Genomic DNA, 27242 nt, shown 5'->3' with positions numbered 1-27242 from the left:
GAAAACTGAACCTTTTGGTAAGTACCCATAAGTCTAGTTTAACATACTCACACCATCAGAGATGGTGACATGTGTGCTGAATGCTAAGATGATGAAGCACGTCCGTTATTACTTTGCATTGGCTTCAGAGAAAGAAAATACTGATCTGAAGTTAGGAGGAGCAATACTTGAGTTTCGCTTTTTTTAAAAAAAGTTGGCGATGAGGAGGAGGAGGACACAAAGAGTCCTCTCAGGAGAGGGAATCTTCAAATTAGAATAGGCAGTCATGAAAGAATTATGCTGCTGCTCTGGTCAACAACTATTATATTATTTCTTCTGGCTCCTGGTGCCTGTGAGAAAAGAGGAAAGTAGAAGAGGCAACCTAATTATGGTGGTAACTGAGGGCAGAACAAAGTCCCAGCAAAGGCAAGCTAAAGCCTGCTATAAGAGCAGGCAGATACGTCTACTTTCCCAGGAGTGTGAAAGTCACAGGCTGCAGCTGGGCTTTGATATCTGAAAAACTCAGCCAAGCAGTAAAGTCATGAATATGCCCAGTGAAAGTTCTGACTCAGTTAAAAGACTGAGGACAAGGTGTAAAAAGTGTTCTCCTCAAACTGATGGATATGTCAAGGTCATAATAATTAGTGACTAATGATTAAAGATGCTAAGGAACCTAGGTGTTTGTTTCTTTAAAACTACTTGATATTCTTGTTGTAATGTTTTAATCAAGTTTCACTCTTGCAAAAACAAGAAAACCAAAAATAACTTAGTTGGAAAATATGCTAAAGTCTTATTCAATGAACCACATCTCTAAGACTAACTGAAAAGATGACTGAGCCCTAACCAAAGGGCTTTAGTGGCTGATAATGTTCCTAAGAAGCCTTAAGTGTTAACTTAAATCTATCAAGTGGCAACACATCTTAGACACTGAAGAAATACTTGCATTTCTGCCAATATCCTAAATCCCTTTGATTTTCTTTAAAATAAAATATAGCACTTGTCAACAAAAGGAATAATAATATACAAGGTTGTATCATGCAAATCCACAGATCTCTCTACAGCAGAGTGAGACATATTAATAAAATCTTTGAAGACAAATGTATTACAGCCATGAAGGCTTACTGGAATAATTAAAAAAAAAATCTTTTACTTTATAAAATAAATGCCAAAAGGTCAGGCTGTAAAATGCCAACTTAAAAAGTCTGAGGGGAGGCCGGGTACAGTGGCTCACGCCTGTAATCCCAGCACTTTGGGAGGCTGAGGCAGGCAGATCACGATGTCAGGAATTCAAGACCAGCCTGGCCAAGATGGTGAAACCCCATCTCTACTAAAAATACAAAAATTACCCAGGCGTGGTGGCGCATGCCTGTAGTCCCAGCTACTCAGGAGGCTGAGCTTGCAGTGAGCCAAGATCGCGCCACTGCACTCCAACCTGGCGACAGAGCGAGACTCTGTCTCAAAAAAAAAAGCACTATTACTGATATTTCCAAATAAAAGATAAAAGTTACATGTGATACAGAATTAGACTGTAACACTCTTAATTCATTTTATTCTCAAAAAGGTTGATAATGTAGCTGCCTAAAGGAATCCATGACTTTGCAACACAGAGACATGCACATACTTTCCTCTGGGTCTTCACCAGCGAGGATACTGCTGGAAAGTTCCTGGACAGCAGCTCGTGACTCAGGTGTAGAGCGATGAGGCCCTAGATGACTGTCCCTCTGGGCTTCCCATTCCTCACTGAAGCCGCCATCATCATTCTCTGCAACAGTGTCTTGTGACTCCCTTTCTGTGCCTTCAAGAGAAAGTGGAAGTTACAGCTCTAATATTTAGAAAAATTTAATACCTTTAAGAAAATTACATGGAAACAGTAACTAGCTAACTGTCATTGTAACTAGCTGGCCCTTAAACCACAAAGCATGGGCTGTAGCAGTGCCTGCTGGTAGTTTATCCAACAGCTATTTTCTCCCTCATTTCCTGAGGGCAGAATCCTGAATTGTTTGGGTTCCCACCCCTCTCCCACATGACTGTGGTGGTGAATCCTGACCAAGCCAAGCCAAGCATGGTAATCCCACCAAGCCTCTTCCTAACAAAAGCTCTAAGGCTGTGGGGTTGTAATTTGGTGTGAACCTATGAGTGGTGAAGCAAAGTCCACTGGGATTCCTGGGGAAATTTTTCTCACTCTTTAAGAGAGACTAAAGGAAAAAATAAACAGTCCCCTTCTACCCCTGAATGTTGCCTTATCTAGACATGATGCCTAGAACTACAGCTATCATGACCACGAGGAGCACTGGGCTGAAGACCAAGCCTATACACTAGTGATGGTAGAGTAGGAAGTTGGGCTACTTGAAAACATCCCTGAGCCACCAAATTAACCAACCCTACAAATTTCAAATGCCTACACCTCAGGCCTTCCTGTCACGTGAAAGAATACATTTCTTCTTTGTTTAAGGCAACTGAGTTGGGCTTTTTATCTTTTGCAACTGAAAGCTTCCTAACTGTTGGCACTCATTCCTGGATTTGGTGACAAAGTTATAAAAGTGGCTTCATCTGGAGGGTGGATTGGAAAGGAGCAGGCAGTGAATGTCTTTATGGGCCAGTCATTTCATTATAATGACTATCGATATCTCATTGAAAATGGTGAGCATGATAGTCTTAAAAAACTTCCATACATTAAAAATAATTAAAATATATAAGTGAAGTTCAAAGTACTTTTATTCTTCCTTCATTTTTTATAAAAGTAATACATGTTCAGAGCAGAAGTAGATTTACCATGAATAAGTAAAGCTTGTGAGCTTCAGGGCTCTTCCTTGCATGGCTTCCTCTGGGAGAGCCCTCACAATTTTGTATTGGTAGTTTTGTATTCTTTTTATTATCCAGGTCTCCAAAAAACCTGAATCTTCTCTGGTTTGGAGTTTATGAAATAATATAAGAATAAGATTTATAAATGAAAACAGCAGTCCCTTTTCTACCCCTTCCCTCCTCACTTCTGATACATTCCTACTTTAAACTCTTTTAGCCACCCCTTTTGGTATTTACCTCCATAATTAATTATAAGTAGCATGCTCATTGTGCCATAACTTGATGTTTTAATTTGAGGTACTTATTCACCTTCTATAGAGAAGACAAAGCATTAGGTCTCATCCTTTTCTGCATGCAAATGTAACTCTTCCCGTCTTCCCAGTGCCATAACCTTATATTAAATTCAGTTTTATATTCTCACTATGCAAATAATATTCACAACTAAACTACTTTGCTATAGCCAGAATATACTATAATTACATTTGCTTTTTTGAGGAAGTTTTTGTTTTCTTTGGAAAACTACCTCATTTTTTTCCATTGATGAATTTTATATTATTATCTATGACTAATTTATCCTGAAATGCTCTGACAGAGTTCAACCACATCAGGTAATCTCTCAGTTCTTTTGGTTGTTTTTTCCTTGCACAGATATCCCTCTTAGAGCCCTATGCCCTTTTGTTCCAATGTAACTTCTAGTTCTGTTAACACAGTGATTTTCAACTAGGGATAGCACCTCCCTTCCAGGGAGTGTTTGGAAATAACTAGGATGGAGGAGTTTTTGATTATTGCAAAGCCTCAAAGCCATTATTGGCATTTAGTGGGTGAGGGGCCAGGGATGTTAAATATCTTGCAATGTGAGGGAAAGTCCCACAAAGAACTGTGCCCCCCAAAATACCAGCAGCATTCTCACTGAGGAAGCCTGCAGTTCATCCAGTCTTCTCATTTCAAAGCCCTTGCTCATGTTGTACCTCTCTTGGAAAGCTCTTCCTCCATCCTTCAGTGGGCCGTCCCCTATTATCACTTCCTCAGGGAAGCACCCCTTGACTTTCCAGGATATGTAAAATTCCCCTATTATAAACTTTCATAGCAACTTAAATGTCTTCTTTGTAGTACCTATCACAACTGTATGAATTATTTATGTAATAATTTGTTGACCATCTCCCCAAATAGACTATAAGCTCCACAAAGACAGGGGAAATCTTGTTCAGTGCTATATCCCCCAGGGCCTAGCACATAGTCAGGTGCTCAGTCAACACCTGTAAAATGAATGAAATTCTGTTCTATCACTCACTCACTCATACTCACATACATATATACCTACATGCTCACAGACAATCATTTGATTTTCTTTAGCTTAACACAGGTTAACACAAGAGCCAGGCTTGTGGCAATTCTTTCCAGTATATTTCTTACTTTTCTATCAGGTTTACTCGTGGTCTTGATGGCAGCAGCAGCAGGGGAGGTGCAGCTGGGGCAGCATGCTCTGTGAGCTGGCAGGAGCCAGAACAGGCAGGAGCCCTGCTCCCCTCTGAGTTGGTGTGGCGGAAGCCCTGCAGTCCCACAGCTGCAGCTTCCCAGCTGTGGCTGTAGACCTGGGCATCCCTGTGCTCTCAGGGGTCCAGGAAGCCCCTTGCCTCTGCAGGCTCCAATTTCAGAGCAAAGTTGTGGCTGAGGCTGGGCACTGTCATGACCTGGCCAGGTGTGCAGGCGCTTGGGGCAGCACCGACATGCCAGCCCCCTGCCACCCTGGCCCCCTCCGGACTTTGGGTGCCAACGAGCATGGGAGGGAGACTGAGGAGCGGCTGAGGGCAGCTTACCGTGGGCCTGCAGGCACCCTTTGGCATGAACAGCCTGGGTGCCATGGGAGCTATGGACAGCAGGTTGATGGCAGCAGGAGGCAGATAGGCTTCTAGGCGGAAAGGGGAAGTTCCCTGGTGAAGCACCACCTCAAGTCAGGGAAAGCCTGAAGCCTGGAGGCCAAGCTCCCAGTTCCACAGACCACAGTGAGAACTTATGGTGCTTTTTCTGGGCCCGCTCATGGCCGCCCATGGACCCAGCAGCATGTACTTCCTCCCCTCTGAAGCCCATAAAAACCCCAGACTCAGTCAGACTTGGGCAGATGAAGGGACAATCTGCCTGCAGAAAGAAGCTACCCACTCCGGGTCTCCTCTCCACTGAGGGCTGCAGAGACAATGGGACAACCTGCCTGTGGATAGGAGATACCCATTCCGGGTCTCCTCTCCACTGAGGATTACAGACATCAGGATGACCTGACTGCAGACAGGAGCTACCCGCTCCAGGTCTCCTCTCCACTGAGAACTGCAGAGACAATGGGACGACCTGCCCGCAGATAGGAGCTACCCACTTTGGGTCTCCTGAGAGCTGTACTGTCGCTCAATAAAGCACCTCTTCATCTTGCTCTCCCTCCAGCTGTCCACATACTTCATTCTTCCTGGATGCAGGACAAGAATTTGGGACCTGCTGAATGGCAGGATTGAAAGAACCATAAGACAAACAGGGCTGAAACGTGCCCCCTGCTTGCCCACGTTGCAGGTGACGAGGAGGAGAGAGGAGAGAAAGAGTGAAGAGATGTGGCCCTTCGGGCAGTCCAGACTCAGGAGTTCCCTAAGCCAGGGCTGTGACCCCCTTCTTTGGGGTTTTCCAGTTCCTGGCATCTCCAAGCTTCTGGGCGCCCCCATGTTCCCCAGGTTAACACAAGGTTAACACAAAGTTAACACAAGAGCCAGGCTTGTGGCAATTCTTTCCAGTATATTTCTTACTTTTCTATCAGGTTTACTAGTGGTAGTGGCCTGCAGCCGCTTAGGTAATGCCTGGTCTAGCTGCAGCAGGGAGCCAGTCTGCAGCTGCCTGCCCTGCTGCAGCCAGCATGCCTGGCTGTGTGCAGTGGCTGGACCCTGCACTCACTTGCTCATGAACTCCTCGCTGCTCCATGCCTGGCTTGCCTTTGGCAGGCATGGGGTCCAGCTGGTAGTGAAAGCCAAGCATAGCTAGCTAGGCTGAGTAGGTGGAATGAGCCCAGTGGGCCTGAGCAAATCTCAGGCAAAGATGCCACCAGCCACAGAGGTTTCTGGCTAGCAAAGTAGCACCCTAAGGATCCCGTGAGGGTCTAATGACCTTGTTCTGCTGCCTTGCTTACTGCATAATAAAGACTGACATCTCTGAGTTCCAAATAGGAATTCCTGGTTGAAAGTATCTTCCTTGCAGTTGCCCAAATGCTAACTCTGAACATTTCCTGGCTTTATAAAACATAAACTCTCCCTTTCCTGACAAACAGCAACTCAATTAAGGCCTTTTTTTCCTCACCAATATTTACTGTGCCTGTTGTTTTTCAGATTCCTCATAAAAGTTAGCCCTTTTTTGTTTTTCTTTCAAAAAGTAAGCTTTTTTAAAAAAAAACTATTTATACTGTGCTGTTATTCCTCAACCTTTTTTTTTTTTTTTTTTTAGTGTGTGTGGGAAGGTAGCCTCCATTCCAAAAAATTGAATGAAAGCTCCCCCTCAACTCCATCTAATAACAACTTCTAACTTGTGTTCTTAATATGTTCTGTAGTGTCCTTAGAGGGCCTTTCACTCTCTTAAGTCATTATTATTATTCATTATTATTATTATTTTTGAGGTAAGGTCTCACTAAGTTGCCCAGGGTAATCCGGAACTCCTTGGCTCAAGTGATCCTCTTGCCTTGGCCATGTAGCTGGGACTACAGGCACACATCACTGCACCCAGCTCATCCTAAGTCATTCTTATCCTCTTCTAAAAAGTCATATCCACCTAGAATATTTGATCTTCTCAGTATAAACATCAGCACATCTCAAATCACATTTCAGTTACTCTGGCCATGTTAGACAAGAAGTTCTCATTTTTATGTTGTTTATATTTTGCTTTTTTTGTTTACTTATTTTTCCTTTATTGTCTCTTTTTTGTTTCTTTTAGGAGGTTCTTACTTTTACATGTTTGGAGAGAGTTTATTTTTTCTTTTTAAAATCATGACTTCTAAAAAACAAACAAAAAACAAAAACAAAATCATAACCTCAACCTGAACCTTTCCATGCTGGTATTCTGTATTTAACAGGAGGTGTCTTAACCTAGGGTGCTTTGACTGTATTGTTGGGTTTTGAGTATCTGAACTCCTTAAATATTTATCTGCGTATTTACTGGGCATTACTATAGTTTTCAAGAGATTCTCAAAGGAGTCTATGACCAAAGAAAGATGATAAAACATTGCTATACTGTTAGCTTATAAGATAACAGTGACCCTGAAAAACCAAGATATTATCTAATAAAAGTTACCTACTTTCTGCATTATACTTGGAATTTTTGGATACTCTCCTTTGGGCTTCCGGGTCTCCTTCTGCCATATTCACCAACCACACCATTGTTGCTGTTGAGAAAGACAAAATTCCAGGTAAGCACTGGACACACAAAGTATGCATAAACAACAAGTCATCATTTCTCCACACAAATCACCAGTCTTCCTAATGCTGCCTTAAGACTGTTCAACAATTAGAAGTAAAAATAAAAAAAGGTCCTCTTTGGTTTTAGCAGGTAAAAGAAAAAGTTCCGAAACTGAACGTTTACTGTAGTACTCAAACTGCACCTGCTATCACAAAACTCTTCATCATCATTTTTAGTCCCTGAAAAGTAACCAAAAGGAAAACTGTTGAGGCCAGCAAGATTCCACTGAAACAATAGCTGGACTAGTTGAATGTTCTAAATTCCAGGACAAACTGGAGTTCACAAAAGCCTCAGACGGTGATTATAATTCAAAAGATGCACAGAGTAAATTTCCTTCATATTATGTCTCACTTTTACAATGTTCAATAATGCTAAACTATGTTTTAAACTTGGAGTGAGAAAAAACGTTAAAAGCAATAAACAAAATAGGGATAGTCAAGTGGCCTCCTCTGTGCCCCTTCTACAAAAATACATGTATATCAATATATCAGTCTAGATCTAGATACACACATGTGCATCTCTACCACATTTTAGTTCAGAGACAATGTGAAAACTTTAAAATGGTGCTTCTCTCATATATTTCAGGCAGGAATGAAAAATGGTATAATCCCCATTGGAGGGAAATTTGGTAACATCTAATAAAACTACATGTGCATTAACCCTTTAACCCAGCAATATTACATTTTGGAACTCACCCTGAAGATACACCAACAAAAACACAAAAGTACATATAAGCAAACACATGACATATGGGGTTATGGCGGGAACCAAATGCCAGCAGCAAGCTGAGTCCAATCTGGTCACAGTAATTTTTTTTTTTTTTTTTTTTGAGACAGAGTCTTGCTCTGTCGCCCAAGCTGGAGTACAGTGGCACGATCTCGGCTCACTGCAAGCTCCCTCTCCTGGGTTCACGCCATTCTCCTGCCTCAGCCTCCCGAGTAGCTGGGACTACAGGCGCCCACCACCACGCCTGGCTAATTTTTTTGTATTTTTTTTAGTAGAGATGGGGTTTCACTGTGTTAGCCAGGATGGCCTCAATCTCCTGACCTCGTGATCTGCCCGCCTTGGCCTCCCAAAGTGCTGGGATTACAGGCGTGAGCCACCACGCCCGGCCTGGTCACAGTAATTTTAAACGAGATACTTGGCATTTATGTCTCTCTGGCTTATCACTATAATTTTATCCATGTTTCTAATACTCAGGCTTCTTGAAGAACTTATGAAAGAAATACACAATCAAAGAGGCTGAATGACCACCTTGCTATTTTTGAGGTCAACCAAGTTTCATTATAGGATAAACCAACCAAATGATCAAAAGTTAACAGAAATCAGGCAGGCAATACACTGTTTAACTAAATCCAGATCTAAAGAAGAAAAACTGAAGGGCAACCACCAAGTATGAGGTTTATGGATTAGTTTTTTATCTTCATTTTTTCTAAAAACAGGGTCTCACTATGTTGCCCAGGCTGGACTCAAACTCCTGGGCTCAAGCAATCCTCCTGGCTTAGCCTCCCGAAGTGCTAGGATTACAGGCATGAGCCACTGCGCCCTGCCTGTTTATGGATTTCTATAGCCTTCTGGAAATGAAGGCACCAGCAATTTATTAGGTTTTCTTTCTTTACGCAAGTATGAAAAAATATAGCTACAAGCCCCTTTGTTTTAGCAGTTAATAGTATCATGAAAATCAATGGCCAGCAGCTAACTTTTTCTGTAAATGGCCAGGGAGTAAACATTTCAGGTTTTATGCGTCACATATTCTTCCTTGTTCTTTTTTTTTTTTTTTAATGTAAAAAGTATTTTTAGCTTATAAGCTGTACAAAAACAAGCCATGGGCCACATTTGGCTTCAAGCAGTAGTTTGCTAACCCCATGTTAATTATCATAAATAGTATATTTGTTAAATAGTCCTAAAATAATATTTTTTTTAAAAATCACTTTTTCTTTTACCTTAACACAAACACCTTAGATCAACAGGAAAATAAGCAGATTTCTTGTTTAAATTAAAAAAAAAAAAAAAAAAAAGCCAGGCACAGTGGCTAACACCTGTAATCCCAGCACTTTGGGAGTCTGAGATGGGCAGATCACCTGAGGTCAGGAGTTCAAGACCAGCCTGACCAACATGGAGAAACCGTGTCTCTACTAAAAATACAAAATTAGCCTGGTGTGGTGGTGCACATCTATAATCCCAGCGACTCGGGAGGCTGAGGCAGAAGAATTGCTTGAATCTGGGAGGCGGAGGCTGTGGTGAGCCGAGATCATGCCATTGCACTCCAGCCTGGGCAATGAGAGCGAAACTCTGTCTCAAAAAAAAAAAAAAAAAAAAAAGAAAAAGAAAAGAAAAAAAATATTTTTTTTATGTAGCCTAGGCTGGTCTTGAATTCCTGGGCTCAAGCAATCCTCCTGCCTCTACCTCCCAAAGTCCTGGGATTATAGTCATGCCCAGCTGGAAAATATGCAGATTTAAAAATTAACATAATATATCCACCCCCAACTGATCTGAAATCAAAAAGCTTTAGATAAAATGATCTACCTCAAGGAATTGTTAGTTTCCCTTCTAGTTAAGCTCCCAGAGTGAACCACTTCTACTAATGACCACTAGGTAAGAATAAATTAGCTCACAGAGTAGGTGTATATTTTTTCTGTCAAACGACAAAGTAAAAAACAAAAATGCTCATACATTTCCTGTCAGTAAGAGCATTTTGCAAACTGAATACCCTAAACTGGGAGACAGTATTAAAATGCATAAAAGAATTATTTATTGATTTTTAGAGAAAAAATAGCCAGGATGACTGATTTAAAACGTTTTATATTCATGCTTATATCCACTTCAGGGAAAAAGTACTCATTGGCATTGCTGTTTTCTTACATTCTGTTAAAAAACAGAATGTAAGAAAAAATGTAAGAAAAATGTAAGAAAAAATTCTTACATTCTGTTGAAAAACCAAAACAAAGGCCGGGTGCGGTGGCTCGTGCCTGTAATCCCAGCACTTTGGGAGGGTGAGGCGTGGATCACCTGAGGTTACAAGTTCGAGACCAGCCTGGCCAACATGGTGAAACCCTATCTCTACTAAAAATACAAAAAATTAGCCGGGCGTGGCGGCAGGCGTCTGTAATCCCAGCTACTCAGGAGGCCGAGGCAGGAGAATCGCTTGAACCCGGGAGGCGGAGGTTGCAGCGAGCCGAGATTGTGCCATTGCACTTCAGCCTGGGCAACAAGAGTGAAACTCCATCTCAAAAACAAAAAAAACCAAAACCTCTCAAACTCAATGATTTATATAAATTCCTCAAATCTTCACCAGACATTTAGTATTACAAAAGAACAGACGCAATCTTGAACCTACCTGATCTACACAGGAGGTAAGGGTTTATACTCCTATTTTCCCATATATGTTTAACTGTTTCTAAAATATCTCAGAATGTCTCATGTTCTGTGGTCATTAAATAGACTTGAGAGCTTTTTAAAAAATACATGCAAATCATCTGTATCACTCCAATTTTACTATTATGTGCTGCTAAAGCGAGCACAGACGTGAGTTTTAAAAATATTATATATGATAGGCTGGGTACGGTGGCTCACGCCTGTAATCCCAGCACTTTGGGAGGCCGAGACGGGCAGATTACGAGCTCGGGAGATCGAGACCATCCCAGCTAACATGGTGACACCCTGTCTCTACTAAAAATACAAAAAATTAGCCAGGCGTGGTGGCGGGCGCCTGTAGTCCCAGCTACTCGGGAGGCTGAGGCAGGAGAATGGCGTGAACCCGGGATTCTCCTCTCACGAGCTTGCAGTGAGTCGAGATCACACCACTGCACTCCAGCCTGGGCGACAGAGAGAGACTCCGTCTCAAAAAAAAAAAAAAAAAAGAAATATTATATGTGAGATATTTTAAAACAGAATAAATGCTTCTTTCTGAGTATTAAATCAACATACATGTTTAATGTTGCTGCAGACTGAAAGTCTGGTCCTAATTCCTCACCCATCCCTGTACTCACACTTTTGCCATGGACTCACTTTGAGTAGAATGTATTTTCCCTTCTCCCAACCTGTGGCTCAACTAAAAATATGGAGAAAAAAAAAAAAAATTAGCCAGGCATAGTGGCGCAAGCTTGTAATCTCAACTACTTGGGAGGCTGAGGCAGGAGAATTGCTTGAACCCAGGAGACGGAGGTTGCAGTGAGCTGAGCTTGCGCCACTGCACTCCAGCCTGGGCAACAGAGCAAGACTCGCCTCAAAAATAAAATAAAACAGGTCGGGTGCAGTGGCTCATGTCTGTAATCCCAGCACTTTGGGAGGCCAAGGCAGGTGGATCACTTGAGGTGGGGAGTTCAAGGCCAGCCTGGCCAATGTGGCGAAACCCTGACTCTACTAAAAATACAAACATTAGCCGGATGTGGTGGTGGCTGCCTATAATCTCAGCTACTCCGGAGGCTGAGACAGGACAATCGCTTGAACCCGGGAGGCAGGGGTTGCAGTGAGCCAAGATCACGCCACTGCACTCCAGCCCGAGCAACAGAGCAAGCCTCTGTTTCAAAAAATAAATAAATAAATAAAATAAAATTGAATCTTCCCTCTCCTTGAAACACCTTTCCTGAAACCTGTTCTCCTGTCAGGTCACCACCTGCTCTGCCTGTGAGACAGGAATCTTTGATGTAGTGAATGACATTTACTATACCTCTCCTTCTTCACCACCCATTCTCTGCCTACACCATCACTTCCACTGCCAGCACTGGCAAAACACAGAGACATGCATGAACACATATGTACCTTCCCTTTGGAGTACTGCTTCTGGTTCTATCACTCTACTGAAACTGCTCTCTTCAATGTCACTAATGACATCTTAGACAGCAAATACTGTATGGTTTACTTAGTCCTCATTACCTTTACTTCTTTATAAAAAATGATATTCTTTTTGGGAGGGTAGGGATGAAGCCTTGCTGTCACTCAGGCTGGAGTGCAGTGGTGCAATCATGGCTCACTGTAACCTTCGCCTCCTGGGTTCAAGTGATCCTCCCACCTCAGCCTCCCAAGTAATTGGGATTACAAGCGTGCGCCACCACACCCAGCTGATTTTTATATTTTTGGTAAAGACAATAGAGTTTCACCATGTTGGCCAGGCTGGTCTCAAACTCCTGACCTCAAGTGATCCGCCCACCTAGGCCTCCCAGAGTGCTGGGATTACAGGCATGAGCCACCATGCCCAGCCTCTCTCCTTGAAATTGCTTTTCCAGTAACTCAACAGAAAAATTGGCAAAAAAAAATCTACGAGGATATACATCAAACTGATAACAGGGGTACCTGATAAGGCATTAAGATTAGAGATGATAGTTACCGTGAAATTTATCTGTAATTTTTATCCTTTTTCAAGGATAATGAATTACTTGTATAATTAAGATTAATTTTACAGGGCTGGGAGCAGTGGCTCACGCCTGTAATCTTAATGCTTTGGGAGGCCGAGGCAGTTGGATCGCTTGAGACCAGCCTGGCCAACATGGTGAAATCCCGTCTCTACTAAAAATACAAAAATTAGCCAGGCGTGGTGGCATGTGCCTGTAATTCCAGCTACTTGGGAGGCGGAGGGAGGAGAATTGCTTGAATCTGGGAGACGGAGGTTGCAGTGAGTTGAGATTGCGCCACTGTACTCCAGCCTGGGTGACAGAGAGAGACTCTGTCTCACACACACACAAAAAAGATTAATTTCACAAATATGAAAAAGATTATACCAAGCCAGTTACAAAATAAATTCAGATCTGTAGCTAAGAAACACATGAAAAAAAGTTCAAATAATCACCCAAAGCATTAGACAAACAAAAAATAAAACAAGATGTTATTTTTTTGCCTATTAGATCTCTTTCTCTCTCAGACACACACACATGCATGTATGGACAGACACAGGCAAGTATTAACAAAGCGGTGGCCGGGCATGGCGGCTCACAGCTATAATCCTGGCATTTTGGGAGACCTGGCCGGGCGGATCACCTGAAGTCAGGAGTTCGAGACCAGCCTGGTCAACATGGTGAAACCGTGTCTCTACTAAAAACACAAAAAATTAGCTGGGCGTGGTGGCACACGCCTGTAATCCCAGCCACTCTGGAGGCTGAGGGAGAAGAACTGCTTGAACCCAGGAGGCGGAGGTTGCAGTGAGCCGAGATCACACCACTGCACTCCAGCCGGCGTGACAGAGCGAGACTCAGTCTCCAAAACAAAACAAAACAAACCAAAACACCAAAGGGGTAAGGAAATTGATACTTTCATATTACTGAAGGGAATGTAAACAGGCACAGCTTTTTTAGGAGGCAATATGGCAAACTATCAAAATTTAAATACATCCTTTGACTTAGCAATTCTACTCTAAGAATACATTTTATAATAATATTCATAAGTTCATGGATGCACTCTGTAAATGCTGTCTGTGATAGAAAATAAATGGAAATTATCTAAATGTCTATCAATGAGGATACCCACCACTGAATATCTACGTAAGAGAACACCATGCAGCCATTTCATGTGCTGACATCAAAAGACAGTAATGATATTGTTAAGTGAAAAATACTGGCTTGCCCAATTTTCCAGTATTTTCTTCTACTTCCTGTAGTATCCTCTCTTCATTGTCTCATTCTCTAAACACAGTAGTTGACAAAGTTTGACCCCTGTCTTCCTCTTCTCTTCGGCTTTTATTTGAATTGCTCGCCAGCTCACAGAGCTTAACTACCACCTCTCTGCTAATGTCCTTCAAGTCTCTATCTCAAATTATCAACTTTTTCCCAAGCTCTAGTATTTCATTTCTAAACTTCTGCTAGCAATGTCTACTTCAGTGACCCACAGGTACTGTCAACTAAATTAGATATGAGCCACAGAAAGATATAAAACTGAACAGATCCCTCACACAAGAAAACATGGCCAGGCATGGTGGCTCACACCTGTAACTCAAGCACTTTGGGAAGTCAAGGCAGGAGGATCGCTTAAGCCCAGGAGTTCAAGACCAGCCTGGGCAACATGGCAAAACCCTGTCTCTACATAAAACACAAAAAATTAGCCAGGCCTGGTAGTGCGTGCCTGTAGTCACAGCTACTCCGGAGGCTGAGGTGGGTGGATCACCTGAGCCTGGGAGGTCGAGGCTGCAGTGAGCCATGATCACACGACTGTACTCCAGCCTGGGTGGGAGTGAGACCCTATCTCAACAACAACAACAAGAAAACACAGCAAAGCATTTTTTCTTCATCACCTTTCCTTCCAGCTTACAACTTCTCTCCTCAGTTGCTAGAATTATTGATTCTACCTCTGAATCCTCTTATCAACTCTTTCCCTTGATTGCTACTGCCACTACCATAATTCAAACCCCCATTACTTTCCACCTAGATCATGGCAATATCATCTTAATTATGCTTAGTATGCCTCTCATGATCTCAGTATCCACCCCACCAATTCATCTCACACAGTGCTGCCACTTACAAAGGCACGGCTCTGCTCACATTACCCTTCCGCTCAACAATCTCAGCTCCCCAGTGATCACTGAATAGCAGAAAGACATCTAAACCAGTCACTCAAAGGAATCCTTGAGCTTGCCCTAATCAATAACTCCTAACAGGTTTTAAAATGGGAATGCTGGTTCCCCAATATCTAAATATTTTCTTTCTTTCTATTCATATTGAAAACTCTCTTGAATCAACATCAGGTAGAAGACAATTGTTTGCAAGGAAACAAAGAGACCTGCAGGAGTTCCAGGAATGCTGTGCATTTAAGATGAGACCAAGTACCATGAAAATGACCATAGTTACATGTGCTTCAGTTCTGATAAATTCTACACTGATTACTAATTCAATATCATTCTCAAATACTTACAGGAGTAAATAAGAGCTGGAAAAAGCGTTTCATTTCTCTCCTGAGCTGTTTCAACCAGCATACGAAGTGGACCTTTCGGACACAAAACAGCCACTAAATCTAGAAAAAGAAAAACAGAAAAGACATCTGATAAAATGTATGGGCTAAACTTGTAAATGGGTGTTAGGGAGGAATTAACGAAGGAAAAAGGTTTAATGTTTTTTGTCTCTTTTTACACAAAAAGATGTTGGATGAATATGAAATAAATGGCAGGTGAACTGGTGGGGGTGGGGGGGACAACCTAAACAAAATAAAACCACACAGAACATCTGTAAAAATTTCATTTGGGTTTGACTGCTATTTGCTTAGTGTACAGTGTATCGTTACTGGGGTATAGGAATAAGTCTTCCCAGTTTAAAGGAAAGCTGCAGAGATAATGGTGAGATAGACTATTTTAAGCAGTTGTCAACCTACAGTGAGCAGAAATAGGGAGAAGTCACTTCTAAACTAATCACGGATATGAACTATAAATAAAAAGATTACTCCGAGATGAATTTAATAAAGGGGATTTGACTGAACTTTTCAAAATATGAAGAGCAGAGTAGAAGAAATTAATCCCTTCTCCTTTTTAAAAGCAGTATTACGTACTACTGAGAAATACTTGAAGTAAGAGGGCAGTAAATTTAAATAAATAATAACTCTTTGCAAGATAAAGTTTATTACTTCTTTACTCTTTGGTCACAAATATTCAGGTCTCAGAACATATGTGGTGCTGAAAAGTAGCTTATTTTACAAAAATAATAAATCAGAGAGGAAACAATATGGCTGTTATTCCTGTTTATACCATTTCTTTCCATCAACTGCACTTTTTCTTTCAGTTTCTGTCATGAAAATTCAGAATACAGGCCGGGCGCAGTGGCTCACGCCTGTAATCCCAGCACTTTGGGAGGCCGAGGTGGGCAGATCACAAGGTCAGGAGATCAAGACCATCCTGGCTAACACGGTGAAACCCCGTCTCTACTAAAAATACAAAAAATTAGCTGGGTGTGGTGGTGGGCGCCTGTAGTCCCAAGCTACTCGGGAGGCTGAGGCAGGAGAATGGCGTGAACCCGGGAAGCAGAGCTTGCAGGGAGCTGAGATCGCGCCACTGCACTCCACCCTGGGCAATACAGCGAGACTCCATCTCAAAAAAAAAAAAAAAAGAAAGAAAGAAAATTCAGAATATAAAAATAATTTTAAACACTGAAAAATATAAAACAGGTATAGCTAAACTTGTAAAGGAAGAATTGATAGCTTGTGTTGACATTATTGTCACTTAGATGCATTTACATTTAAAAATTTCATGTCTTGCCGGGCACAGTGGCTTATGCTTGTAATTCCAGCACTTTAGGGAGGCTGAGCGGCAGATCACTCATGCTCAGGAGTTTGAGATCAGCCTGGCCAAGATGGCAAAACCCCATCTCTAACAAAAATACAAAAAATTAGCAGCTCATGGTGCTATCATCCCAGCTACTCAGGAAGCTGAGGTGGGAGGATTGCTTGAGCCCTGGAGGTGGAGGTTGCAGTGAGCCAAGATGGCGCCATTGCCTAGGTGACAGAGTAAGACCCTGTCTCAAAAAAAAAAAAAAAAAAAAAAAATTTCATGCCTCGAAGTGGTCATGTCTCTTTGTATAATAATATGTATATGTACAATATGATATAGTATATATAGAACTATAATATAATATAGTACAGTAATAAAACACATACACAAAGAAACCTCTACTCTCACCACTTCTACTTCAATTTGTTTGAATGAGAAGTCTGCCTTGCTCTGAAGTAATGAGATTTTCAACTTGTTTGACTCTGCCACATTTGGTACTACTTGTTTTATGATACACTCTCCCTTAAAGAATTGCTAAATGATAAATCTGCTTATTTTTTAGAGCAATTAAATTAAAATTGCTTGTGCTTTGAAAATTTCAGAACTTTTTTGACAAATTAAATCTTGAAACCTTGTAAAAATGGAGCCGAGAATCACTAAACATTGGGTACAAAAATCTCTTTTGTTTAAAAGGAACTCAAAGCTCTGTAGAGATACTCATTTGTATGATGTGCAGACAGAATGGAGGGTTGATGGTAAAAATATTGTAATACAGTGAAAAGAATATTGGACTTGGGATTCAGATTCAAGATCAGAGTTTAAGCTTAGGCAAATAATTTACCTCTGTAAACTTTAAGTTTCTTAGCAGTAAAACAGGGATAATAACTGCCTTGATACTTCATAGGATTATATAAAAATATAACACTGGGCTGGGTATAGTGGCTCATGCCTGTAATCTCAGCACTTTGGGAGGCTGCTTGAGGCCAGGAGGTCAACACCAACCTGTGCCTGTAGTCTTATCTACTCAAAGCCTGAGACAGGAGGACTGCTTGAGCTCAGGCTTTTGAAGCTACAGTGAGCTATAATCGTGCCACTTCACTCCAGCCTGGAGGACAGAGTGAGATCCTGTTTCTTAAAACAGAAAAAATTTACTGATAGACATTGTTCTAAGTGTATTATTGTATTAAATGGATCCTTTAATTTAATCTTCATAACTGACATAGGAGTTGAGTAACTTGTGTGGTCAAATAGCTAGTAAGTGATGAGTAGGCCAGGCGCAGTGGCTCACACCTGTAATCCCAGCACTTTGGGAGGCTGAGGCGGGCAGATCACTTGAGGTCAGGAGTTTGAGACCAGCCTGGCCAACATGGCAAAACCCCGTCTCTACTAAAAATACAAAAATTAGCTGGGCGTGGTGGTGCGCACTTGTAGTCCCAGCTACTCAGAAGGCTGAGGCAGGAGAATCGCTTGACCCCGGGAGGTAGAGTATAATAGTTAGCTGAGATCAAGCCACTGCACTCCTCTATCTCAAAAAAAAAAAAAAAAAAAAAAAAAAAAAAAAAAAAAATGCACTCCTCTATCTCAAAAAAAAAAAAAAAAAAAAAAAGTGATGAGTAGAATTTGAACCCAGACATTCTGTCTCCAGACCTGGCATTCTTATTCACACCTAAGCAAGAATAGATGGTTACTTTGCAAACCATGAAGTACTATACAACATAAGGTAATTATGAAAGTCAGAGAGAGTATATGACTTCTATAGTTCCACAACTGATTACTCAAATACAAGAACAGAACCAGTTCAATCCTATTTCCACAGACTTCTTCGTCAATCAAATGAGGATGATGTTTCCTATTACAGGCCCCCAAAGATTTTAGTAAGTATGTAAATAGTGATAAAAGTGTATGGCCAGGCCGGGCACGGTGGCTCATGCCTGTAATCCCAACACTTTGGGAGGCCGAGGCGGGTGAATCATGAGGTCAGGAGATCGAGATCATCCTGGCTAACACGGTGAAACCCCGTCTCTACTACAAATAAAAAAAAATTAGCCGGGCGTGGTGGCAGATGCCTGTAGTCCCAGCTACTTGGGAAGCTGAGGCAGGAGAATGGCATGAACCTGGGAGGTGAAGCTTGCAGTGAGCCGAGATCACGCCACTGCACTCCAGCCTGGGCGACAGAGCCAGACTCCGTCTCAAAAAAAAGTGTATGGCCAGGCATGGTGGCTCATGCTTGCAATCCCAACACTTTGGGAGGCCAAGGTGGGAGGATCGCTTAAGGCTAGGAGTTCCAGACAAGCCTGGGAAACACAGTGAGATCTCATCTCTGCAAAAAAAAAATTTTTTTTTTAAATTACGCATGGTAGTGCATGCCTATAGTTCTATCTACTTTGGAGGCTGAGGTGGGAGGATTGTTTGAGCCCAGGACAAGAGTTTGAGGCTGCAGTAAGCCACGTTCATGCCACTGTACTCTAGTGTGGATGACAGAGAGAGATCCTGTCTTTGGAAGAAAAAAACAAAAAGGAAAAAAAAAAGAGTATGGCCATGGCCTTATAATATAGAAGGGGTCACATACTAATCTCTGAAAATGGATCCCTTTTTGGCTTTCATACAGGGCAACAGCCACAGAGTACATACCTGAAAGCTGCCTGGGTTAATGGCTGGAGTATGTTCTAACTGTTCAGGACCCATGTCACACTGGTGGTTACAGAATGTGAATCTCACACTGTCCAAATCGGTTTTATTTTTAAAAGAATAATTCTACACATTACCTTATAAAAAGTAGGTAACCTAATTTTGATTTTAAAAGTGAATTGAGGCCAGATGCAGTGGCTCACACCTATAATCCCAATACCTTGAGAGGCCAAGGCAGGAGGATTGCTTGAACCCAAGAGTTCAAGACCAGCCTAGGCAATATAGCAGACGTTCTCTCTACAAAAAATAAAAAAGTCAGGCATGGTGGTACACACCTGTAGTTCTAGCTACTCGAGAGGCTGACGTGGGAGGATCGCATGAGCCCGGGAGTTCAAGGTTGCAGTGAGCTATGACTGCGCCACTGCACCCCAGCCTGGGTGACACAGCAAGACTTTTTCTCAAAAAAAAGAAAAAAGCTTATGCAGTAAGATATAAAGGAAAAAAAATCGTTTAAAAAATGAATTGAGCAGTTTGTGTGTCTACCACTCTGCTTGTGCTTTTTTTTTTTTCGCTTTTTTTTTTTTGAGACAGAGTCTCGCTCTGCCACCCAGGCTAGAGTGCAGTGGCACCATCTCGGCTCACTGCAACCTCCACTTCCTGGGTTCAAGTAATTCTCCTGCCTCAGCCTCTCAAGTAGCTGGGATTACAGGGGTACACCACCACACCCAGCTAATTTTTGTATTTTTAGTAGAGACAAGGTTTCACCATATTGGCCAGCTTGTCAAAACCTCTTCTTGAAAAACCAAATTTTTTTTGAGACAAGGTCTTGTTCTATCACCCAGGCTGGAATGCAGTATGCAATCATGGCTCACCGCAGCCTTGACCTCCTGGGCTCAATCGATCCTCCCACCTCAGCCTCCTAAGTAGCTGGGACTACAGGTGTGCACCACCACGCCTGGCTAATTTCTGTATTTTCTGTAGATATGAGGTTTTGCCATGTTGCCCAGGCTGGTCTTGAACTCTGGGCTTAGGTGATCTGCCCGCCTCAGCCTCCCAAAGTGCTGAGATTACAAGCATGAGCTACCATGCCCAGCCGAAATCTTCAAATGAAAAAGTTACTATAGCTAATTAATGATTTACTGAAGAGTTATGGGATGTACATGTTACCATTTTCTCTAAATCAAGATAAAGAGACGAGGAAAGAAAACACTCCAGTGGGGCATTCCTGTGACAAACAAATTATCAGTCTTGAGTTTTACCATATACTGAAATCACAGCCAAGATGAGCCACGCAGTCCATTCAGGGAGGTACTTGATAAACACCAGGGCCATGAGGGCACTAATCATAATGAGATATGCCTGCTGGAGTCGAAGTGGACCTTTCCAGTGAATGGAAATCATTCCCACCACACCAAAATTCCAGATCAGGAGTGCAACAGTAATGTAGTCCACAGCAACGTTATAGGTTTTAAACACTTCCCTGAAAAAAAATTACACAGATTTTAAAAGATTTATGTACAATAATTTTCACCAAAACATTATTTAGAATAATGTGATGGCTCCCAAACATTAGATATTAATATCGCACCTTTATAATTTTATCATAACCTATATCAACTGTGCTATTATTTATTTAATACTTCCCTTTAAATTAATTTACTCTTTTTCTGTTTGTTTTTGTTTTTGAGCCAGGGTCTCATTTTGTTGCCCAGGCTGGAGTAAAGTGGTGCAATCACGGCTCACTGCAGTCTTGACCTCCGGAGATCAGGTGGTCCTCCCAGCTCAGCCTCCTAAGTAGGTGGGACAACAGGTGTGTGCCACCATGCCCAGCTAATTTTTCTAATTTTTTTTGTACAGATAGGGTTTCACCATGTTGCCCAGGTTGGTCTAAAACTCCTGAGTTCAAGCAATCCACCCGCCTAAGACTCCCAAAGTGCTGGGATTACAAGCATGAGCCACGGTGCCTGGCCAATTAATTCACTTTTTTCCCTCAAGTTGAACAATTCACTTTTTTTCCCCAAGCTGAACTTTTTCTTAACAGGAAGCTCTGTATCATTCATATAAATGGGAAACCAGTTGCACAGGCCATAACTATAAAAATAAGTACAAACAGGAAAAAAGGTCACATAATACCTAAAATGCCATACTATGCTTTGGGAAATATTAGTTTAAAACATCTGAAATTAGAAAAAATTAAACGTGCTAATAAATTTTATAGCTAGGACATAAATTTTCATACAATGAGATTTAGCAGTCATTAAAAATAGATATATGCAGGCTAGGCACAGTGGCTCACACTCTCATCCCAGCACTTTGGGAGGCTGAGGTGGGAGGATCACTTGAGGCCAGGAATTCCAGACCAGCCTGGGCAACACAGTGAGACTCTATCACTACAAAAAAATTTTAAAATTAGCTAAAGGTGATGGCACATGCCTGCAGTCCCAGCTACTCAGGAGGCTGGGGCAGGAAGATAGCTTGAGCCTGGGAGTTGGAGGCTGCGTGAGCTACGATCACACTACTGCACTCCAGCCTGGGCAACAGAGCAAGATCCTAACACTAAAAAAGAAAAGAAAAAAAAATATATATATGTATGTATTTTGGAATTTCAAAGTGGGAGATAAATCATCCTTCCAGACAGTATCTGAAACCCAAAGTTTATGCTTAAATAAAGGTGTGCTTTCTTTCACCTTCAAAGCGGGAGAAGAATCATCATACACACACACACATATATACACATATACACAAATACATTTTTTAATATACACATATAAACATTGAGTTATATAGGCATAACACACTGTTGCTTGAAAAAATATAGGATCCCATTTATGATCCCATTTATGCAAAGTAGTGTGAGAGAAGAGTAGATGAGAAATCGATATATTAATTCCTGAAAGGATGACAGGACTTATCTTTAGGTGGTGGGAATCTGGTCATTTTTCTTCTTTATAATCTTATATAATGTCTTTTTTAAAAAAACAATGAATGTTAAGTATTTTTATAATGAAGAACATACTATTTTAATTTTGGGGAGGAAAAATCCACCATCTAACAACAAAGAGATTGCAACTGTAGAAGATGCCTGAGGTAACTGAGGAGAAAGCAAGCACGCCTTTAGGCATAAACTTTGAGTTTCAGGTACCGTCCAAAAAAATGATCCCTCTCCCACTTTGAAATTCCAAAATAGAGTAAACATTGAAATTTCTGGACAATGTAGATATTTATATTAAGCATTTCCGGTATCCTTGAACTAAAAAACAAAAACAAAAAACAAAAAAAAATCTATTTATTAATCTTTGGCTAGGTAATACATGAATAAGATATAAAATTTACAACAGATACTGTGAAAAGTAGGTTTTCTCCCCACTGTGCCCCATGGTTCCCCTCTCTAGAGGAAAGCACTATTTTTTCTTGAGATGGGGTCTTGCTATGTTGCCCAGGCTGGCTATGAACTCCTAGGCTCAAGCAATCCTCCTGTCTCCACCTCCAAAAATGTTGAGAGTACAGGTGTGAGCCACCGTGCCTGACTGGAAAGCACTACTATTAATTTCATGTACATCCTTCCAAAAAGTCTATACATATCATACATATACTTTTCTACTTGACACAAATGATAGCATATTTTAATTTTTTTTTTTTTTTAAATAGAGTCAAGGTCTCACGGTCACCCTGGATAGAGGGCACAATCATAGTTCACTGCAGCCCCAAAGTCCTTGGCTCAAGTGATCCTCCTGCCTCAGCCTCCCAAGCAGCTGGGGCTACAGGCATGCACCACCATGCCTGGCTAAGTTTTGTATTTTTTGTAGAGATGGAGTTTCACCATGTTGCCCAGGATGGTCTAGAACCCCTGGGCTCAAAGGATCCTCCCACCTCGGCCTCCCAAATAGGTGAGATTACAAGTGTGAGCCATCACACCCAGCCTTAAAATTCTCAATAATAGATCTTGCATATTATCTTTTTCACCCCTCTAAGCTGTTAAGTTTTTTCACTTAAAATATCTATTTCTTCAGAAGCAGGAGCAGGGACTGCTGGCCCTCAGTGCCCCCTGCCTTCCTCTGCACAGCCTGCACTAGCAGCTCTGAATACAATGTACGTAAGGAGGGGTAACCTGAGCTGGAGAGGGCCTGGAGCCACATCAGACCCATCCACCCAGTTGTTGGCCTACAACTGGCTGTGGATCCAAAGGAAGGTAGAGGCCAGCTCAGTCTACACCTGCTACTGCTCAGTGCCCACCCGGTCAAGGGAGACCAACACATGGTAAAGGTCAAGGGCTTCTTGGAAGGCAGTCAGCAGCCTGTGCAAGATGTTCTCCACACTGCTCAGCTTAAGGGGAGCTGGGGGCAGAACCTCAGCTGGCATCTCTGCTTCACCAGTGTCCAGGGCTTGCACAATTCTTGTTTACTCGTAGATATTTAATCTTTTTTGCTGCTATCATAAATGGGACTTGTCCTTTTATTGTGTTTTCTAACTAGTTGTTTATGTGAAGGTTATTGATTTGTGTTTTCATTTTATTTAATTTTTTTGAGACGGAGTTTCACTCTTGTTGCCCAGGCTGGAGTGCAATGGTGCAATCTTGGCTCACAGCAACCTCCACCTCCCAGGTTCACGCCATTCTCCTGTCTCAGCCTCCCGAGTAGCTGGCATTATAGGCACCCACCACCACACCCGGCTAATTTTTTGTATTTTTAGTAGAGGTGGGGTTTCACCGTGTTGGCCAGGCTGGTCTCGAACTCCTGACCTCAGGTGATCCACCCGCCTCGGCCTCCCAAAGTGCTGGGATTACAGGCGTGAGCCATGGCACCCAGACAGGGGACTTTTGTTTAATTTTGTAATCAATTGCCTTACCAAACTTACTTAGTAATTTGAATTGGTTTTCGGTTAGTTCTAAAACAAAGTAAACAATCATTTCATCTCCAAATATTCGTAATTTAACCTTCTTTTCCAAATTATACAGTTCGTATTTCTTTCTCTTGTTTAATTGTGTTTGCTAGTCCCAACAGAGAAATGCTAGATAATTGGTGATAAAGAAAACCTTCATCTCAGCTGGGCACAGTGGCTCAGGCCTGTAATCCCAGCATTTTGGGAGGCGGAGGCAGGTGGATCACCTGAGGTCAGGAGTTCGAGACCAGCCTGGCCAACATGGTGAAACCCCTGCTCTACTAAAAATACAAAAATTAGCCGGGCATAGTGGCAGGCGCCTGTAATCCCAGCTACTTGGGAGGCCTTGAGGCAGGAGAATCGCTTGAACCCGGGAGGCAGAGGTTCCTGTGAGCCGAGATCACACCATTGCACTCCAGCCGGGATGACAGAGTGAGAGTCTGTCTCAGAAAAAAACAAAACAAAAAACAAACAAACAAAAAAACAAAAAAAAGAAAAGAAAACCTCCATCTCATTCCTGACCTTAATAGGCAAGCTTCTAGTTTCCCTATGAGGATGACATTGGCCTTTAGAATGAGATACATACATTTTATAATGTTAGAGATTTAGTTATTTATTTATTTTTAGAGACTGAGTCACCCAGGCTGGAGTGCAGTGGCGCAATCATAGCTCACTGCAGCCTTGAATTCCTGGGCTCAAGCTATCCTCCCACCTTAGTCTCCCACGCAGCTAGAACTACAGGCACACACCACAACTGGCTAATTTATTTTTTGTAGAGGCAAAGTCTTGTTATGCTGTGCAGGTTGGTATCCAACTTTCAACCTCAAGCTATCCTCCTACCTTAGCCTCCCAGAGTATTGAGATTATAAGCATGAGCCACCACACCCGACCCTATCTATTTATTAAGGAATCTGATCAAGAACAGGTGTGGAATCTTATCGAATGCCTTTTAGCACATACAGAGATGATGATCTAGTAATACAGCAACTTATAATGAACCAATCTTCCATTCTGCAAACAAACTCCACTTGGTCAAATGTATTATTATGGCAGGGTGCAGTGGCTCAGGCCTGTAATCCCAGCACTTTGGGAGGCCAAGGCGGGTGGATCACGAGGTCAGGAGATCGAGACCATCCTGGCCAACGTGGTGAAACCCTGTCTCTACTAAAAATACAAAAATTAGCTGGGCATCGTGGTGTGCACCTGTAGTCCCGGTTACTCGGGGGGCTGAGACAGGAGAATCGCCTGAATCCAGGAGGTGGGGGTTGCAGTGAGCCGAGATCATGCCACTGCACTGCAGCCTGGGCGACAGAGTGAGACTCAAAAAAAAGTATTATTCTTTTAATCTATTGCTGAATTCTCTTAATATTCTGTTATTCTTTTGAGATCAATAAATATAACTGACCAATAGTTTTCTTTTACTTGATAACTTGTGGGGCTTTAGCTACCAATGTTATGCTGGCTTCATAAAATTAATCTGGAAGCTTTTTTTCTTTTTATATGTTCTGGAACACTTAGTATTAGAGTTACCATTCCTTAAAGGTTTAACAGAATTTCCCCATTAATCCACTGGGGCCTGGTACTATTGCTATTTGTGCAGGTGGGGTGGAAACTTCTTCCGTAACTTTCTGTATTTCTTCTTTGTTTAGATTTTCTCTCTCTTCAGGGGTCAGTTTTGATAATTTTTTTTCTAGAATATCATCCATTTCACATAGATTCTCATATTTGCTTCTTTTGTTTGTGGTTATTTCCCTTAATCCTTTACCAAAGAAGTAACTCTCCAATTTATTTATTAGTTTGACTGCCTCTTCGAATTTAAGAGCTAGTGCAATTGTTTACAAACTGTATTCTGCCACTTGAGCTGAGAAAAAGGCCACGATGGCACATCTCTGAGCTTCACTATTGTTTGACTAGATCCACTTTTTTCTATATTATATATGAAAATTTCATATAAGATTTCATTAGAAAGAAAAGAGTCACTGATAAAAAATAATATAGAAGTATGAAAATCAATTATTCTGGTTTTTATACATTCTTAAAACCCTTTCTTAACATTCTGACTCACAGACTTCTACTAGAAGAATATATAATCTTCAAAAAGGCTTAGAATTAACTGTAGTCTTAAGTTCTTTCAGTTCTACTTATTATAAGCAAGGAGCAACAGAAGAATGTCTCAATTAGTAATACTGACTTGTCTTTTATATACCAAGTATGACCTATATGTGGAAACAATTAAAATTTCAGAGTAATTCATCAACAAAGTACATGGCTTTAAGTGATAGCTACAGAGCACAAAGGTAATTACTTCTGAAAGACAGACCAAAAATTTCACAACTTACCCCAAGTAAATGAATGAAAAAAAGAACAGCAACAATAGAGATGATATAATAAGCCAGGCATGGATGACCTAGAAAAGAAAGCATTTCAATGTAATTAACAGGTCCCACAACCCTTAAAAAGTACACTTTTTTTTTTCTTTTTTGAGACAGGGTCTCACTTTGTCGCCCAGACTGGAGTGCAGTGGCGTGATCTCAGGTCACTGCAACCTCTGCCTCCTGGGTTCAAGCAATTCTCGTGCTTAAGCCTCCTGAGTAGGTGGGACCATGCGTGCGCGCCACCACGCTAGGCTAATTTTTGTATTTTTAGTAGAGACAGGTTTTCGCCATGTTGCACAGGCTGGTCTCAAATTCCTGACCTCAAGTGATCCACCCGCCTCAGGCTCCCAAAGTGCTGAGATTACAGATGTGCACCACCATGCCCGGCCCACATCTCTCTTTAAAACAACTTTATAAAATAGTACAATTTGGCAAAGGCCAACAGAATGGCTTTACCTAGATATTGGTACTCCTTGGACATTTGAATATTCTTTTTTTTTTTTTTTTTTCTGAGACGGAGTTTCGCTCTTGTTGCCCAGGATGGAGTGCAACGGCACAATCTCGGCTCACCGCAACCTCCACCTCCAGGGTTCAAGCAATTCTCCTGCCTCAGCCTCCCAAGTAGCTGGGATTACAGACATGTGCCACCACGCCTGGCTAATTCTGTATTTTTAGTAGAGACAGGGTTTCTCCATGTTGGTCAGGCTGGTCTCGAACTCCTGACCTGAGGTAATCCACCGGTCTTGGCCTCCCAAAGTGCTAGGCCGCACCTAGCCAACATTTGAATATTCTAAATTAAGTTGACTATCCAAATACAACAAAGTTGTTTCTGGTGTTCTTCCACAAAATTTTCCAACATTTTGTTACAAAAATGTTCAAACACACAGCAACATTTAATTAATTTTACAGTGAACACCCATATATCACCT

General features: G+C 41.7%; 1 protein-coding gene across 10 annotated transcripts in view; it reads right to left on the bottom strand.

The window, feature by feature from the left end:
- Positions 1-27242, bottom strand: part of PSEN1 (presenilin 1) — a 79594-nt gene that overhangs the window by 6718 nt on the left and 45634 nt on the right. For all 10 annotated transcript variants that reach the window (XM_024231237.3, XM_024231238.3, XM_024231241.3 and 7 more), the window contains 5 exon segments: positions 26278-26345; positions 20320-20540; positions 15091-15189; positions 7094-7180; positions 1601-1774 (listed from right to left, as the gene is read on the bottom strand). In XM_024231237.3, coding sequence (XP_024087005.1) covers positions 1601-1774; positions 7094-7180; positions 15091-15189; positions 20320-20540; positions 26278-26345 — 649 coding nt within the window.

This window comes from Pongo abelii, chromosome 15 (genome assembly GCF_028885655.2).
Source record: "Pongo abelii isolate AG06213 chromosome 15, NHGRI_mPonAbe1-v2.0_pri, whole genome shotgun sequence".
Lineage (NCBI taxonomy): Eukaryota > Metazoa > Chordata > Mammalia > Primates > Hominidae > Pongo > Pongo abelii.
This window is presented reverse-complemented; position numbering and strand designations above follow the sequence as displayed.